The 19,137-nt window shown below is 38.8% G+C and overlaps 1 protein-coding gene across 10 annotated transcripts in view; it reads left to right on the top strand.

Moving 5' to 3' along the window:
• The window catches only part of LOC111661652 (pleckstrin homology domain-containing family A member 5), an 80,660-nt gene that overhangs the window by 37,853 nt on the left and 23,670 nt on the right, over nt 1–19,137 (top strand). For 7 of the 10 annotated variants that reach the window (XM_087176327.1, XM_087176329.1, XM_087176328.1 and 4 more), the window contains exons 4-8: nt 6,747–6,830; nt 10,454–10,492; nt 14,877–14,997; nt 15,106–15,210; nt 17,519–17,591. In XM_087176327.1, the coding sequence (XP_087032453.1) occupies nt 6,747–6,830; nt 10,454–10,492; nt 14,877–14,997; nt 15,106–15,210; nt 17,519–17,591 (422 nt within the window). The remainder of the gene's footprint in view (nt 1–6,746; nt 6,831–10,453; nt 10,493–14,876; nt 14,998–15,105; nt 15,211–17,518; nt 17,592–19,137) is intronic. The other 3 variants (XM_023415301.2, XM_023415298.2, XM_087176332.1) reach the window with 1 other exon arrangement.

Here is a 19,137-nt window from a genome sequence, read left to right as displayed (position 1 = left end):
TTCCAGAGTTTTCTCCACAAATATGAAATTTCTCTTCTTGCAATCAGCGTTTTATTTTTCCTCGACGAGGCAGCTTGTTTCCATGGCTTTGAAATCTTCTTGAATAGCCTGTTCAGCTGTGTCACCTTGACACACTTTGCACACAGTCACAGCTGCTTCTAGGGAGCTGCTAATTGAATTGTTTGTGAAAAAAATCAGATTTGTTGCCCGAATGAGCAGCTGGTTTCTGTGTTTAAGTAAAAAAGGTCTAAGGTGAAAGTCAAAGCTTAACCGGCATGCAGCTGAAACTATGGGCTGTGTTCTTTACAGTGATGTGCTGTGGTGCAGTTTTACCACAACATTTTCTTAAATGTGTGTTCCCCAATTAGTCAAGGGTATTATAGTAGTCCAGGTATTGCCATTTCGTGACACCACTTTGCTTCATGTTGCTGCACTGCATTTCATGCGGCCTCTCAGTGACTGCAAAGCCCCTGTTTTGTCTTTTTTGTCTGTTCTCCTGCTGCCCCCCACATGCCCTCTCACAAACTGCCTATTCTGCTTATTCAGCTCAGCTTTTGTGAGGAGGGCTATTCATACTTCCAGTCAGTGTCCATGTGGTATTGAGGTGTTCCACTGCAGCCCAACTCTTTTCTATGCTAGCTAAGAGTACTCACCTGATGATAATATGAAAGCGTTAATCAGTACCGGCTCGCCTTGTCTGACATTGTATCCAAGTTCCTTCCTGTGTAATAGGATTAGATTTATGAGCATTAACAAGAGAATTAATTATCACTGAAAGGCTCTGTTTTTGTGATTTGCAGTTGGATTTGTTTAAGGGACCAAGAAGTTTTCCTGCTGCAGTCATAGCCTGTAGGTTTTCCTATGATGTCTGGTATTTAGAAATGATCTAGAAATGTGTGTGATCTTGAACAGTAATATAGGTAATTAGGCTGCATTTCTACATTTAAATAGTGATTGAGTTTAATTCTGCTACATGTATACATACGGTCTCATTAGGTGATATTAATGTCACCAAATGGTGTGAAAGCAGAATTAAAAGTGACTTGTTGGGCTAAGGAAGCTTGAGCTGAATGTGTACCATAGAGTGTGGTTTAAATAGGATGGTATGATTTCACTAGTACAGCACTGCCAGTGTAAGGGTGTGATCCTCCTGGGCAGTACATGCTCAAATGTTCTCACTTTTGCTACTGTGAGGAGCCCTGATTAAAGCATCTACTGTGTGCAGTATGTCATTAGATCATCCTTGGGAAAGGAGGACAGATTGCATGATTGTTCTGACCTGCTCTGTTCACTTCCAGACAATGGGATAAGCAGTCAGTAGAGGCCTTGAAGCAGCTTGAAAGGCATTGAGTTAAAAATAATTAAGATAAAAACATTTGCTGTGGGTAGATAGTATGTATTTATAGAAAGGACAGAGAGCCATGGCTTGGTTTGCTTGAGGTTTCCAAAAGTTAAAAGTGGTAGTGAAAGGCACAGAGCTTGAATCTTGTAGCAATCTTTTTTTCTAATACAGCAGCACAAATGAAATGTGTTAGAGTAAAGAAATTAAACCCTTAATTAAAAGAGAATAATTATTTTCTTCTAAGCTGTACAACATATTTTTTCTACTAAAACAACTGACCACTGATCACTGGTCCATTTTTAGAGCACACCCTCAATGCCATAAAATACAGTGGTTAAGTAATTATTAATGGATGTCAGTAAGTGGCTCAAAGTGTCACACATCCATCAAAATCTTCCCCCACTCTCATCTCAGTTACATTACAGAGCAGGTAATTGTTGTCTTCAAGTTGAGTGTGTCAAAGTCACAGATTTGGTTCTGAAAGCCTTTTTTTCATAAAATCCCCCATATCCAAATTAGCTACAGCAGTTCAAACTCTTCATGTTAGAGAGAATTTTGTTCCAGGAAATCCCCCTCAGTTTTTACAGTTACTCCACACTGAAAGATTTGACAAAACATACGGCCACAAATAGTTTTATTTTTCTTCCATCGTCTGTAGAAAGTAAAGATGTAATGAGGTTATTTACCCCCTTAATAACTCTTTAGTGGTTGACAATCAACACACTCTTTCTGCTATTTTTTAAAAATCTATTTTTACTCCACTGTACTGTCAAAAGAATAGAGAGATTGAGGGAGAGATGGGTTTTTGAGTTCAGATTTTTTGACAATGATGTTGGAACTCAGCAATCTAACAACTTTGTTTTTATTTTTAATGAGCTTCAGACTTGAATAAACATCAAAGATAATTTCTCAGGGTAAATTACCCAAAATTAAACAGCTGTTTTTGGCTTCACAGATGATGCGAGTGGAGTGGAATGCTAAACCAAATGTTTGCCCCCACTTCACCTCTTCAAAAATGTATCAAGCAAAGATCTGGGTTCCAGCTTTGGTTTGATTTTCAAATGAAATAATTATACAAAGGAGCCTCCAGTAGAGCACAGTGATATGATGTCAAAACTCATGAAGACCTTTCCCCCTTCTCTCTAATGTAAAGATCCTTTTTGGAACCTCTCAGTTGTTTGTGGTTAAACTATACTAGAAGGGGAGTAAAGGCTCAAAGACCCACCCTGAACAATAAAAGCTAAGCCTGTGGAGTGTTGACCCCTAGATCTTAAGCTCTTCATTACTGCAGCTCACTGCTAATTATTGTGGACAGGATAGTCCAGAGCCCAGAAACCTGCCCAGCCCTCCTCACTGTAGGTTGGTTGGCTCTTAGTGCCACTCCTAGTTCCCCACCTCCACACATCTGAGGTCAAGAGGCAAAGAACATCCTGGTGGCCCTCATCCATAGCCACCCCATAAACTAACATCTACCCCTGGAAAACATGACGAAATCCTGAGCCTACATGAAGAGCATACAATGTTTTTGCCCTCAATTGAAGCAAAAATGATACCATATGCTTCGTTTACTATACAGCCCCATGGTTTTAGGCTAACTTATTCTTGACTGAAGTGACCACAGACCACATCCTTCAGAGCATGTGTGACCATTTTAAAGGGTGTTGTAAGCTAAAATGAGTTGGCAGAGGTATTTCTGAAAACATATTTACTTAAAGGGAGATTTAATTTTGAGCTGGTAGCTGTGCAGCATCAAGTGGCTGCTGTCATCAACTTTGATTGCATTGTTATCTAGTGATGTGATGATGTTTAAGACATGGGAATCAACCCACATATTTTGTCAATAATTGTTTCGTAATATGATCCTGTCATGTTTGCAATCAGCTCCCGAAGCCATGTGGAGGCAGTAAGTGATTTTGAATAATATCCGTATCTGCAACGTGGGATGCCTTCATCCTTTTTCTCAGTGTTGTCAAGCCTGTCACATTGGTATGCTTAATGTCACTGTATAGTTTGAATAGGATAGCAAAATAGCTCTAAGAGCTATCTAAGACCACCACTGATTGCTGTGGGCTACTTTTGTAGGTTGCCCAAAAGGAGATTTTTCTACTAAACAAGAAACTGTGTTGATATTACTCATCCTGCCTGTTCTGGCCTACACATGACCACAGCCATCATGTTACTTCATTGGCCCCATGTTTTCCACTGAGCTTTAAGACCTCACTGTCTTCCCATAGCAAATGGATCATGTTGAGAATGTTTAGGACCTTCTTAAATAGCTTCCGCCCATATAGGTGTAGGGACTCTTTGATGTCACGTAGCCTCCTTGTAAAGACACTGACCTTGCACACAGGTCAGTCAGCACATTTGCAAAAACTTTCTCAACATCAGGAGGGCCTTTTCATTTTAAAGATGTAACCTTCAGAACCTTGCTCAGCTCCATTTTGAGAGTGATATTTTAACTAAAAGAGGCTGAACACTTTTAATAGTCAATAATATTAGGTGTTGATTTACATCCTTTTTAATTCAGGTTCATCAGCGGTGCTTCTTGTAGCTTGCTGACAGATAAAACTGGATAAATGTATCAGCTAATTACTTGATTAAAGTCAAACATTGAATTTTATCTGAAATTTATTTTATGTGATATTCTATTGATTTTTAAAGGTGACATCATCTGCATTTTTAACCTCTCCACAGGCAGGTCAGAGGCCAGTGTGAGGGAGTCATCAAACAAATGTCAAACAGCCATGTGCTCCAGAAAGAAAGTTTAAGAATTTTGTGTGACCCCAGAACAAAAAGGTTACATCAACTACTATATCATTTTGGATCCAGTGTCCCTTCAAAAGTCTTGATGAACAGGTGTTGCTAATAGATAGATAGATAGATAGATAGATAGATAGATAGATAGATTGCCTTGTAGCCTTGGTTTGGTCTCTTTAACCATGAGAAAAGTGTCTTGGTCTCTTTTGGCTAGCTGCAGTAAATGTTTCTCTTGTTTACTTTGGCTTTTTTTTTTACTTTGCCTTTTTTCATTGGACAAGTGGTGTACAGTCATTTGTGTAGTGTACCATCATTTAGAAGCATTGGGACTTCACCACATCGACTGCCAAACCAAAATAATGAAGAAAGCAGCTGAAAACAGCACAGAGCTGCAGAGTGGTAATACTAGCAATCCTTCCATGTTACACAGTTATTTGCTTTAGTTTTAATGCGAAACAGCTTTATTGAAACTATAACTACATTTCTTAAGCAACATTAAAAGTATGCAAAATGATATGTACAGATAACCTGTTGCATAGTTGAAGGATGCATGCCATTCAAACATGGTTCATGGTAATAATTCACTTCAACACTCCAATTTATTCAGTATATGCATTGTAAGCGTGTGGAGTTATGGCAGTAGGTGCTCTATGAACTCATTTGCGTTCACTTTACAGGAGATAATATACCCCCCAAGGTGGATACACAGGAGAGATTTTCTTTTCTTTTTAAAATATCCTATAAGGTATCAAACACTTTGTTTTCCTGTAATGAAATGGCGTGCATTGCCAATTAATAGGTGGGCAAAATGCACCCATATATTAGAGCCTCTTTTCCTTTTAGCCATGGCTGAAGTGCCACATGAAAGCAAACTTGTGGTGCATGTATTAAGCAATTATTTGCGAGCGAATCAAGAGTATCAAAGCTAAAAGATTCTCAAAAATTGGATTGTTTGAAACTGATACGTCATTGGATCTGATTATTAATTCCAATCTGTGTAACATCATCCTTTCATCAGACTACTGTGCACATAAATACCTATTCAAACTTTATTTCTTCTCTTAAGTCTGTAGCCAACCTATGTGCAGAGCAGCACAGGCATGTGTGATGGGATAGCTAAGAAAAATGGTGCCATTCGTCTGCCCCAAGACCGCACAGAATACTCTGCTGCCAACAGTGCCTCCAGTAATTATAGACCAGAGCTGTGGAGACAGTTGCTCTCCAGGCTAAACTGAAACTAAACCCCCTATTTCATACTTGGTATTTGCTCTTTTCAGTACGACTACCCCATGTTTAAAAACTGTTATTTTTGGGATGGAGCTTGACTCTCTCCTGTTTATAGTACAGCCTGACTGAGCTGAAATATAGCATAACTGTCCAGTAAAGGCAGTAGTAATTCTGAAGACTGTTGTTGACATTGCAGCTCTTCCCTTTACTCATATTCTCTAATGCCTTGTTTAATGTCTGCAGCTGTCAATATACTTGATTCATATATTGGCATTAACATACTCTTTACAGCTACTGAACTTCCCTTCGCTGTAACTCACTAACAGTAAAATAAATCTGCCATCGATTTTCTATCTTTTAATTGTAGGGTATAAGATAGGTAGTTGATCACCTGGATCTTCTTGAATTAATTAATCAGTCTAGTAGTCACTATGCCAACGACACTGTTGAAACAAAGACTTGATTTAGGATTTACTAGTAACAGTGAAGAACAGTGAAGCTTGTAATTCTGACTGGGAAGTTCACTGAGCCTTCCACCCCATGGCAAATTCATCACACACACCACACTGACCAGGCTCGACTTTACTGGAAAGCTGCTCCTGTTGTAAAGGCTCCAATCCTTGGGTTTCCCTACAAAGACTAGGCTGTGTGGTCTGTGTGCATTAGTTGACAAGTGTAGGATGGCACGGCAGCCTTATGGAGCCTGTAGATTTGGTCATGATTTTGTGAAAGTTGAAATTTTGTACACACTGATCTAGGTCTAAATTGCTCTTTTCTCCTCTTGTATATTGTTTTAAGTCATTGTGAAAGTTGTGATCCTCTTATTTAAGAAGGAAATGGGTATTTTGCTGTGGACCTTTTGCTATACCTTATGTGCTTTATGTACCCTTAGTGCCATACTTTGTCTTTTCATTCTGCACTTGAGCTGTTGTTTTTTCCATAAGCATCATCAGTTTGATTTTACCTGGATTATGTTATGGCATGAATGCTTGTTCTGGTGTCATACTGAAACGTATGTGTGGTTGGACCAGTTTTCACTTTTTTTAAGATAAGATATCCCTTTATTAGTCCCACAGTGAGGAAATTTGCAGTTTTACAGCAGCACGTTTTTGAATTGATAAACTCCTCTCACCTTGCTAATATTATTTCCATACTGTGTATCTGTTCTGTCTCCACTGAATATTCCCAATTTTACCCAGCCAATACAAACTCCACATCATATGCTTTCATGTTTGGCAAATTAAGTTCTTTGAAAATATGTTTGGGCTTTCAGGGCAATACACAGCGTATCCACAAACCATTTTTAAGCATAGATGCAGTATTACTGATGGGCTTGTTTTTACTGATGTGTGTGTGCAGTGTATTCTAACATTGATGACTCTTTTTTTTTTTTTTTTTTCCCCCACCCTACTCCCAATAGTCACAATGAGCGGAAGGTGACCTGCAAGCATCCTGTCTCGGGCTTACCATCACAAGACAACTGCATCTTTGTCGTCAACGAACAGTAAGTCTCTTGTGTATGCTTTGAGAATGCCACTGGGTAACATTTTTTGAACACTACAGTATGCCGTTGAAACTCCAGATGTGTAGCCAACATTGCGCAAGCCTTCGCGTTGCCACTCTCTATTTGCAGTTATGCCCTTTCAGTTCAAAGCCTTTTCTATTCAGCGCTTCCTCAGTTATCTATCTTCATAACAAATTCCTTAAATAAAAACAAGAACAAACGTACTGTGTGGAAATATCAGTTTTTAGATACTTCTTACATATTCATATTATTGAAGAGGTTATTTTATTGCATAGTTGGTCTGTTGTTTTCTACCAGTGCCAAGGCAGAGTTAATAATCTTGATGGCAAAGGCTGACAATAAAAAGCCATTCTATCATGTTTACGTCAGCTAGTGGGAATGCAATGATTCACAGTTCCCTCTTTTTGACAGGGGTGAGAGTTCGTGGCCTTTTCATTTGTCATAAGTACAAGGATATGTTCAACAATGTTACGTCCATGTGATCATCCACACTGCTTTCAGCACTACAGTCATCACATGTCTGTCCACATGAAAGGATTGTTGACCAGTCATCTTGAACTTTCACTTCAAGGAGAACAAGCTGTGTGAATCTGCCGGACTAAACTTAGGCAGTGTTTGTTCGACTCAGGAACTTTCAGATTTACCCACCAGTTACTCTTAAACCCGCTTGTAGTGTCGAGTGGACAAAGACAGGTACTCTGTCCAGATGCCTGCAGGATGTCCAACACAGTAAAAGAGGGTAGATACCATTTTGTTACTCAGATTTACTTCTGTGTCTAGACTGTTTGCATCATAGCCCACACCATGACACTAGCGTCAATTTTCATCTGCTACCCTAGCCATTTTAGCTTAATTTTGGGCATATATAAGCTCCACTCACTTTCTCATTCCCCTCAGAAACCCCTGTTATAGTAGATTTCCCCCAATGTTATGTTGTTGCACTGAAGTCATGTCATCACAATTGGTGTCAATTATTTTGTTGTTAAATAAATGCTAATTGAAATCTAATGGAATCAAATTCCTTGATGGCCCATCATGGCACCAGTTTAATCTTTTTTCAATATGAGGTTTAGAAATTAAAATCCTAATTTTACTAAAATATGATATGGCTGTTTTGTCTCACCAAATTCTTATGTGCTGCATTTTGTTCAGCAGAGATGGAATAATTGAAAAATGGTTGTGAAGAAGCTTGTTGTGCCAGAACTGTCACACTGCACTCTCTTGACACATTCCTCCCCTCACTGTGTTACTCTCACATCTCTGCTGTTTTTCACTCTGAGAGGAGCAACATGCCACTGCAAGATAATTTCTAATTCAGCAATTGGTTTTTATCGTTGTAGGATAAATCTACAAAATAAATCTGTATCAGATGTACTAGAGGGCAACTTCATGAAGGCAACAGCAAAGTGATAAAACTAAAACTTGACTCATTGTTATTTTTGCATTTATTACAGTGCATTTCGTCCAACAGTTGGCTGTGTTTTAGCAAAAGTAATAAGGAGGAAAGTCTTTACACTGGATGAGTAATAAAAGGCAAAGACGGATTTAAGCTGCCACAGGGATAAAGAGGCCAGGCTAAAAACCACAGCCTAATCTGCTCTGCACTTTAAGTAAATCCAAAACACAAAACTTCAATTTGGCAATATAATTTTAGTGCCTTGTATATAGCCTAGTGTAATATGTAAAGAACATGATTTCAACCCTCCTCAAGACATAATATGTAGTATAAATACTATAAAACAATACAACCAAAAAGGAAACATGAATAATTAACATTTAGGAAACCTGGATTTGATTAACAGAGTTGAGGAGGCAAATAGTCATTTCTACTCTGAGACTGCAGTTGTATCCCAGTTTGGGGAAGAAAAAAAAAACGAGGTCTGCCATCATGATGTGTGAAACTTATTTACACATCCATGATGATTTACGTAATCGTGACAGGGTGGGGCAGCTTTCTGTGAAGAGGCAACATAGAACAGCCTAAAAGAAAGGCAGATACTGTGGCTGTATCACACAGAGTTAAGGTAGTTGGCAGTGATTAAGACAGACACTCAGTGTTCTGGTCAGTAAGACGGACTCTATCACATGCTTATGATGTTTTGATGCAGATAAAGCAAAACTCCTTTGACCTTGAACACAAGTAGAACTGGTGAATCAGTGATGCCTGGGCCTTGTTGCCTCCATGTCAAAGTTCACTGTATCAGTTTAGTTTTGTGGAGTTTGCACATGACCGACAGTTGGATAAATACATGTCGGGGACACACAGAGCGAGCAAACTCCACTCTGTTATTATTGAGGGACCAGTTTAAGCAATTACTTTAGTACATTAGCATGTACTAATCTGCTTTAACATAAAAAAGGCTCCATTACATAGATAACTGTCACTCATACTTACACTGTAACGCTGTGCTGTGATGTGCATGTTACTGCTAAAGTCATGGCTCAGTCCCGTCTTTGACATGTGACTTCACCCACCTCCGTGAATGTCAGCCTCAGCATTCTACTGTCATTACTGTACATGTTTGAGCCTATTTTTAGTGGTTCACATGATCTTGTGCAGGCTGACAGGGAATATTTGTAGAACTCACATGTAAAACATGTTGTCCAAAACATCATCTGACCATGTCTGCAAGAATGAAACTTACTTCAAGAGCACTGTGTTCAGTGCAGCTTAAAACATAGTAGCTATCCCTTTTAATAACTCTGGGTATGTTAGACCATTATCAGTGAGCAGGACCGTGTTATGGCAGTGTTGAATTTTTAATTTTTTTTTGCCTTAATCTTCTTTCAGTATATGGAATTCAATTTGTTAGATAGTTTTTTGTATTCATAAACACTTTTTCAATTAATATAGCATTAAAATTGACCATTATCATGATATATATTGATAATGCAATGATGTGGTATGAAATGACATATAATGCCAGAGGATTTTACACACATCACCCACTCCTAAGTGCCATCAGTCCAGTGTGGCAGCAGGTGAAAAGACATCATGGCAGAATGAAACATGCGATAATCAGCATTGGCCACTACAAACATCATTCTCTTTACAGGCACAGTGTGGTAAAGTTGTTCAGATTGACAAAATACAGGAGGGTGGACAGGAAAGTTAGAGTAGAGGTGTTATCTATCAAACAGTTTCCCTGTTAACAGGTCATTTTTGCTTGAATGGGTCAGTCAGGCTGTCTTGGTGAATTCCTTACACTTGTTTTTTTCTTTTTCATTTTAAAAAGGCGGTCATTTTCTGAGTCCTCGCTTTGAGTGGTACAGTGTCAGCACAAAAAGTGTTCACTTACAGTACGTTTGTTAAGTGAAAACAATCAGCAAAGCACTCCAACATCATACTAAAATAATCACGAGTCAGGGAAACATAAAATTGACTAAAACAAAACTCTAAAGGTAAAACATCATTACAATTTGGGATATTAATGTGCATGTAAATCATGTTACCTTTTTCAGACTGTCTTGAATATGATCAAATCTGCAGATTCAGAACATAACAACAGAAAATACTGCTTATTTGCAGCTAGTCTTCAAAACCGCAAATGTCTTTTGAAAGATTTTATTCTCAACAAATTTGTCTTTCCTCTGTTTTGTAGTGTGAATTGTGGAAAGTTGTGTCACCCAGCGTTTAGCAGGTAATACACTATGAGGTGCAAATGGATAACTGTGTGTTCTCCACCTGTTTTTTTTTGTTTGTTTTTTTTTTTTTAAAAGATGTGAACATGTTTGTCTGTTAATAATCATTGTTGTTGCACACTAACAGCAAACTGTGGGTGGTTTGAATGGTGTTTTCCCTGATGACCTGTTATGCATTTGCATTCCAAAGTCTGGTAAGGTGCACCGTACTTTCTGAACCATTTGTTGTGTTCATCTAAGCCCTTTTGAACTACTAACCGCAGAGAGATAATTTCTCACTTTTTCCTGAGCTGAGGGTCAAGCTGAACATATTTATATCACTACTATTCAACTCACTTTGTTGGCAGTTTTCTGATTTCCCAGGAAGCCTTAAATCTGCTCTCCTGTGTGGTTGCTGGGTTCTAACAAAAAGTTTCTTTATAATAGACCAAAAAGGCATCAAAAAGTATGATCATGGATCACTTCTTTGACACACAGGGTCAGTTAATTCTTCATTTTCAAAAACCTTGACTTTGTGAACACCCCTTAATGCTCCGTCCCTTATGGATGTACAGGCTACATGTACATCCATAAGTTAAGAGCTCCGGCTATGTTCCTTTACTATGCTTGAGCATAGAAGAGTCTTTTGTTCATTAAAAAGAAAACGGTCAGGATCACCACCATAGTTAAGTGTTTTAAACCACTCTTATTTCTTTAAAAATGCTGTGTGGCCATTTTAAAAAAGCTCTCTCAACCACACAGTCCAGTGTATCCCCCTCGGTTTGCTTGGGACACCAACACAGACCCAAACACTCACACATAAGCACTCAGAATCCATGCAGTGATGGACCAGGCAGTGATGTGACTGTTTAATACATATGGGTTTGACCCACAAGACAAAATGAGAACAACACTGGTTGTTTATGTTCACATCTCAATCAGATGTTTTTATTTAACACATGACATCGGATCGTTTGATGTAACTCTACCACAGTTGCTATAGTAGTATTGAAGTAAGTGTAGCATACAGTATGTTGAGCTGAGAAGTAAATGAATGTTACTGTCAACTTTTCAGGTTGGAGTAATATTGCAAAGATATGCTAAAACACTTATATTGTAATACTCTATATAACATTTACAAAAACATGCAAATTATAATATGAAACTGAGAAAATTAGGTGTAAATACTTTGAAGCAGTTTTTCTTAAATGTAATGTTTCAAATTATACGTTTAATTAAAATCCAGCAGCAGTATAAAGCATGCATAAAGCTTAAATGTGAGACTGGTTACAGTCTTCTGTCCTGAGGCAGCACTTTCATCTCACAGTGAGCAGAGGACGATTTGATCAGGGAGACTCAATGTGTAGAGCTGGCCTGTTTTCTGTGTGTTGGGGTAAGTGTACCTCTTGGTGCACTAGTCTTGTCTAGCAGACAAAATGCATATTGGTCGTGTTGTATCAACTGAAAACACTAAATTAGTCTGCAGTGTTTTTTGGGTTTTTTTGCAGATAGATGACTGCGAAATGGTTTTGCAATTAGTATGCATGCTCAGTGAATCTTTACTGTATTATTTACACATACACTAAGCAATATGTGGCACAGTTTTACTAAACTAAACTCTCCTTTCTTGGCTTTGCAGGTAGACACAGTATAGTAACATTTTTGAGCAGATAGACCTCTTCAGGCTTTGATTTTTTTATTTTGTTCTTTTTTGACTTTGCTGTTGACATGGAGCTGTAAACTCAAAGATGGATGTTGTGTAGCTCTGTTATTTTGATACAACTATTGCTTTGTTTGTACATTACAATCAAATCCTCCATGGGCTACTGCTGTCATGGGACAAGCACCAATCTAAACAGGAAAATAGTAATTTAAAGCATACAAACACTTCTAAACAGCATGTTGTGGATATGAACAGTGACAAAATCCATGTGGTGTTTCATGTGAACATTTCAGTGGAAGCCAGTTGGAGCTTCGTGTCAAAATATAGATGTGAAGCAGTTGGTGGTGTCACATTGCGTGTGTGCATTGTATTTACTGTAAGTGCTTGAGAAGTAAATACTGTGGAGGCTTAAACAGGGAAAAACTTGGGAACTGAGAGTTGGCCTCTCACATTGTGATGATGAATTCTCATCGCCACAATGTTATTGTTATATTAATGTTATTTCAATACATTTTGCAATTGAAGTGAGTTCACACAATCCAAACAGTAGTAAAGTTTAGATCTTTTAGCCATGTTGTTAAAAGCTCGACACCTACAGCAGTGGTTTGGAAATGTTACTAAACATCTCATTGGGATGCTTTTGCATTTTAGCATTTTTTCATCTTTTCCTCTTCTAACATGTCTTCCTCACTTGTTTCATGGCAGGAAATATCACAAACATTTGTCAAACATTTGTCATCATCATTCTGTTTTTGATCACAAATAAAAAACCCTATTTTATATTTATGTGTTATTGTTGCAATGTTATTCTGTACTTTTTTTCCACAATAAAACATAGTTGTGGAGAATTTGTAAGCATTATTTTTAATTACCCCAAATGATGCAGTAAACAATTTCACTTTGTGTATTTGTGCACAAAGTTGTAAGTTGTGTATTGCAGAATAATTTCTACTATTGCTCTTTACCTTTCTGTTGTCACAGGCCAACTCTTTGGCTGAGGCAGCTAATTTAACACATTCACTGTTTTCAATTTCATTGCATGTAGATTGATTATTGAGCCCAAACTAATTATCAGCAAAGCCCCAACGAGCACACATGTGCACTGGAGCCCAGAGCCTGGAAATGGTCTGGTGGCTATATAGAGCATCAAATAGAGCAATGTCTCCATTTTCTCTGCCCCTCCCAACCTTTGATTTGATGGCAAGTCGTCACACTATTGATTATGGTTCACGAAGGATTTCGCCTGTCACTGGAAGTGCTGAAAATCGTCAGGGCTCATTTTCTGGAGCAAGCTCATTAGAAGGAGAAGAAGGCAAATCTCAGTGGCTACTCATCACTCTGCACAATCAGCTGTTTTGGAACAGTCTGTGTGCACCTCAACTTGAGAGAGCATTAGTCACCTACTTCCCCACCCTATGACTTCCCTGGTGGTGTCCCCAGAAATGTGTCACGTCTACACATAAAATTGAAACACTAAAACTAAACTCTTAAAGAAAAGCCTCATTACAATTGGGATATTAATGTGCATGTAAGTGATGTAACCTTTTTCAGACCGTATGAAATTCTCCTTTTAACCTTGCATAAGTCAGTAAGTACAGTTCATAAAGATAAAATTATGCTACTTATTGTAACTAAGCGTTAACTGGTAACATGTATGTAATTTTGCTTCTAAATACAGGTAAGACAAAGTCGGACTATGATTGTTGTTTTATTTCATCATTTTTCTGAAGGGTCTGCAGGTAGTATCAGACCTGTCAGCGTGCTGCACGGGAATGAACATCTTGTGTGTGTTGCCTGCTGTTGTGAGCCAAGCTGATGTTATCCGTTGTGATTCCTTTTCGTGTTTGTGCACCTTGAATATAACAGCATGGAGTCTGAATTGTTAAACTGTTTTTAAATTGACTCTGAGTTTATTTTTTGTTGTCTTTTTGTTGAGTGTTAAGTTAAGTCTTGTCCTTGTGTCCAACAGATGGACGGATTGAAAAACTGAACTATGTGGTATAGATAGATGTAAAGCACACGTAGATGATGGATGAATGGAATTATTATTCATATTAAATGAGTGCCTCATTTATATAAGATGATACCATATAATCTGAAGGCTATGAATGTTGGAATATTGATGAGCAGCATAGATGGGAGAATTTGCAGTGCAGGGTTGGCAGTTTATGTCCTTATTCAGTGACCTGAAACCAGTATATCTTGAGAGATTACACTTTTTTCACTGCTGCAGTATTTCTGCTCTACTCTGGTTTTCCTGTCTTGTTCCCTCTAGAGCACAACGTTGTTCCCCTCCTAAAGAATGTAGGACATATCCATGGGCACAAGGTGTTCTATCCTATGGCGAATGTATTGAACTTAGTATGCTTTCAACATTTGCTTAAAAAAACAAAACAAAAAAAACACTTAAGAGACGTCCTGGTCTGATTCACGGCTGCAACTGCTGCATTCCAATATGTCAGGCAGACTTTTCAATCCATTTAAAGCTGTTGGAGAACTGGAAATGTATCTACAGTGACATGGTGGGAGTAATTGGCTTGATTCATAGGCCCATGTTGAGATCTCATTATAACAGAGAGTTTCAACTTCAGAGGAATGATGGTGGAACAGACAATAAAGGTTGTTTCCTCCTATTCTTCTTCTTTTATCAAGGTCATTGAACATAAATTGGCAGTCTGTATTTCTGACTGATGACTTGCCTATGTGCTCTTTGCATGCTCTGTCCTTTTTTTATTTTCTAGATCGTCCTCCAAAGTGCCAGCGAATGAGAAGAAGGAACGAGCAGTAAAAAACATGAGTGAGGCCTCCAACTACACAGGCGGCTCGGACTACGCCGCTAACCCCAGTAGCCCAGCAGGAAGAGTGAGTGACACACATAATTATCATGACATCATCATGTGTGTTAAATGTTTTTTTTTTGTTGTTGATTGAGCTCACATTGCTGTTAACACATTCATACTGTATTTCTAGCCCTCAAGACCTTCCAAAAAAGTTCATAATTTTGGGAAGAGATCCAACTCTATCAGGAGGAATCCAAGTGCCCCAGTAATCAAGAGAAACTGGCTTTATAAACAGGTATGCAAGAGTATATGACTTCAAGTAAAACTTTGTATTTAGTCCAATAAATCATATAATGAGGTGAGAAGCAGACTAGGTACCTTAGTCTGATATTAATTTATTCTAGTGTCCTGGCTCTATCGATTTCCACAGATTGGCAAAGACTTTCATTTCCATCTGACAATCTTCTTACTGTATTTTGTGTTTAGTGCTAATTAGCAAGTTATTTTGCTAAAACACAAAACTAAGATGGTAAACATTATACCTGCTAAATATCCGTATGTTAGCACTGTCAGTGTGAGCTTGTTTGTATACTGATGTTAGCATTTAGCTTTAATTGCTGCTGTTCCTGGGGGGGGGGCAGTGGCTGTGCACTGTATAGTGCCTTAATGGGAGGTTCAAGAGGGTTTATAGTGTATTGTTTATAGTCATTGCAAAATGTGCCAATATGAGGGGCCATCGTGGGCCCCTTTTCCTCTTGGAAACATTTCCGCGGTCTGTCTCTCCCAAAGGTGCACCTCAAATATCCATATAACATACACCTTCAGTCGTATGTTATATGGATATTTATTTTACTTTATTATATGTTGGCTTGTATTTGTTTGGTCATTTATTCTATAAATATATTTATAATGAAATTGATAATTAGAAACAAGGATATTTTGTCGTTTGAATTTAGCTTATTTACCAAACAGGAGGTCAACTTGTGAATACAGTCTTTATTTTTTTATACAATTTTCCTCCATTTTACACAGATAATGAGACTGACATTCTCCCTCTCCCTGTAACATTTGCAGCGACAGTCTTAAGATTAGCTCAAAGGAAGCTTTTTGATGTCTTACAGGATCTGAGCATTTCTTTGTCCAGTGTTTCTGCTCAGCAAGTCAACCAGCACGGGCAGTGTTTAAATACCAATCCCTCATCACAGCTCCCTGGTTACTTACAGCAGGGTGAAAAGGGGATGCTTGAGGCAGCTCTTGGCCAGACAGGACTCTCTCATGCTTCCTAAGTGGGAGACTCATTTAGTTTTGATTGCAGCCTCCCGGCACAGTTTTGTGAACACATGATGGCCTCCTTTGGTACAGCTGCCAGCTGCTATTTCTTTGGGGACCTCAATCAGGGTGACGTAGATCAAACTAAAGACTCACAAATCTGCTACCCTGAATAAAAGCTGGATTTGCACTTTTATTTTCCTGCCTCATTGAAACCTGGAAGCTATTGAAGTCCTTGGCTGAGGGAAAAGCTGCAGCCCTTCAGTTGATCCATTGGGAGAACAAAATGTCACAGTGATTGATGATTGGTGAAAGCCTCGTTTTTCTCCTCATGCCTCAAAAGAGGAAGATCTGACAGGACTCTTGATAAAGTTTATTTGTGAGCACATGTAAAATGAGTGGTTAAGATGCAAGAACACAAGAATTTTAAATCCTATTGTTCTATTTCAGATGTGTCTCCATTATGACATTATGAACACACTGAACAGCATCTGGTATTGTGAATTTTTTTGATACTAATGTGTTAAACATGCTGGTTCACAGAACTGAATTTCCATTTAAAGTAAACTGCAGCCCACATGCCATTTGACCATAATGACAGAGTTGTTGAGGTCCCTCCCTCTACTTTTGTCTCTGGGTGGAATCCACAAGTAAGGACCCTGCTCAGGTTTTCCAATAAAGCAAACGTGGGAGTTAATACCCTTTTCCTCAACCTTCATCCTTTTCAAGCAGCAGCCTGAAAGCCCCTTTGATCACAGCATTGCGATACTGCAGAACAACTTCCGCACAGGAGGTTTATTTTTGCTGGCCACTGAACAACATGCTCTCGTTTAAAAGTGAAAGCTGGTTATTGGGTTGAAAATACAGCAGAGCACTTTCATTATTATGTTTATTTCATATCAGAAATCAAATGTTTCCTCCGAGACAAATAAATTACCCATAACCCATCCCAGGAATATGTTAAATTTGATTAATACAAAGTGGATGAGCTTTGTCTCCATTAATTCATTTTATTTTCTCACAAAATTCCAAATTCCAAATGACAAAAAGTCCAAGGAGGCATTTCATACCACGATATAGAGAAATACATGCACATAAAGAGATGGTGTGTCTGTGACATGTCAGTCAGTTGGAAGCAACAGATTATGTAGAATAATTCAAACTTCAAAATACAAATCATACAGCAAATACTTAATCACATGGAAGGACTTGAATTGAATATATCAGGAGGTGAAGGCAAGACAGGAAGTACTTTTTGTTTGTCATTTTACAATCTAACCCTCCCCCACATGTTCGTGGAATAACCGTGCCCTATTCCTATGGTGTCTTTGCAGGACAGTACAGGGATGAAGCTGTGGAAGAAGAGGTGGTTTGTGCTGTCTGACCTGTGCCTCTTCTACTACAGAGGTGAGTCCTGTCCTCTCGGCTAACAACACGTTTCATTAGTATGGCACTGCTTACAACAGCAGTAGCTTTCAATTAGTTGTTCAGTGTGCTGTTGTGACCTTCACAGCCCCGCAAGCCATGCTCTTGGCGATTGTCAATATATCTGGATCCAAGTCCCTGTGGTAAGAAGCCTGTCAGGACCAAATGAAGAGATATAGTGCATCCATTCTGAATGCACTGTATATTAATTGAAATGGCTCTCCTGTTGTCTGATTTGCTATTTTAGAGATGATTGTTTCCCCAAGCAGAGCCACGGCTTTAAACAAGTCTTAGATGCAGCTGTAATTTTGAAAGAGAAAACAAAGCAGGAAATTGGATTTCACACTAATGTTAAGTCAAGGGTCCGGAGATGCTGCTCTTTTTAAACAGTGGTTGCATGCTTATGTAATTCTTGGATTCAGATACATCAAACAGAATTTATCCTGCTAATATTTACAGATCCTCCTCTAAGTCCACATCATAGGGACCACCATCATATTATTAGAGTAGTCACTCTTTTTGAATATCTGTGGTTTTTATATGGTTATGTAATTTAGGGAAGACAACCCATATTTTCCAAACCAAGTAATTAAATGTTCTACTTTGATTGAAGGGGGAACCTAATGTTTTATTTAGATGGCCACTAGTCCAGTCCCAATCCAGTTTAAAGGTTTTCCATTCAATTATTAAAATCTGGCTGTCCTTATAAATCTCCCTCTTTGCTACTATAGCACAGTAGGAATACATTTGCAAGTGTTAGATGTGATCTTTTCTATAAGCTGCTATTGACTGGGCTGCTTTTGACCGGGCATTTCAGCCTCTCTCATGCGGTACTAATGTTCGCATCAAATATTGACACAGCTGTGTCCAGAGAATGTTTGAGAACTTTCCTATTGAAAAAAAATGAAATGAATACTGTGAATCAATGAGTCTTGCATGGCACAAGTCCACATATCACAGTGCCCCCTGCTCACTTGATGCGGATACAGTCATCATTTCTGCTGATCAGGATGACATCTAGTCTGTGTTATTTCTGGTGTCTGCCAGTCCTGTCACCGTCTTTCCGCCCACTGACTGACAAAAGCCACAGACAACAGCAGACCCAAAGGCTTTATCCAGGCAGACATGCTGAGAGACTGTATCCATCAGCAGGGAGTGGGCAGAGAGGTCATGAACTGCACTGCCCCTCAGCTATCTGTTGTAGTTATCAGAATATTGTGGTGCGCTCAGGATCTCCCACAAGGTTAGCTTATGTTCAGAGACTGATGTGCAGAACCTGCTGTGTTTGTTTGTGTTTTAAAGAGAGAGACAGAGACGCAGAGCCTTGATGAATAAATAAATGTGGGGCCAGTGGGCTCAGGCATAACTGATGCTGGGGAATATATCAATCCATCAGCCCTTCAAACTTTTTCTGGGGTGATCAGCTCTACTTCTAAACTCCCAGAGGCCGGCCAAAGTTCAGCTACCATTCACCCCCCAAAATATTACTCACCATTCACAGTGAGCCTTACTTGTTCCAGATACTACC

Source organism: Seriola lalandi, unplaced genomic scaffold, assembly GCF_002814215.2.
Source record: "Seriola lalandi dorsalis isolate HSWRI2012SDOR001 ecotype SW California unplaced genomic scaffold, Sedor1 jcf7180002054548, whole genome shotgun sequence".
NCBI lineage: Eukaryota > Metazoa > Chordata > Actinopteri > Carangiformes > Carangidae > Seriola > Seriola lalandi.
The sequence above is the reverse complement of the archived record's forward strand: the minus strand, read 5'-3'. Positions and strand labels throughout refer to the sequence as shown.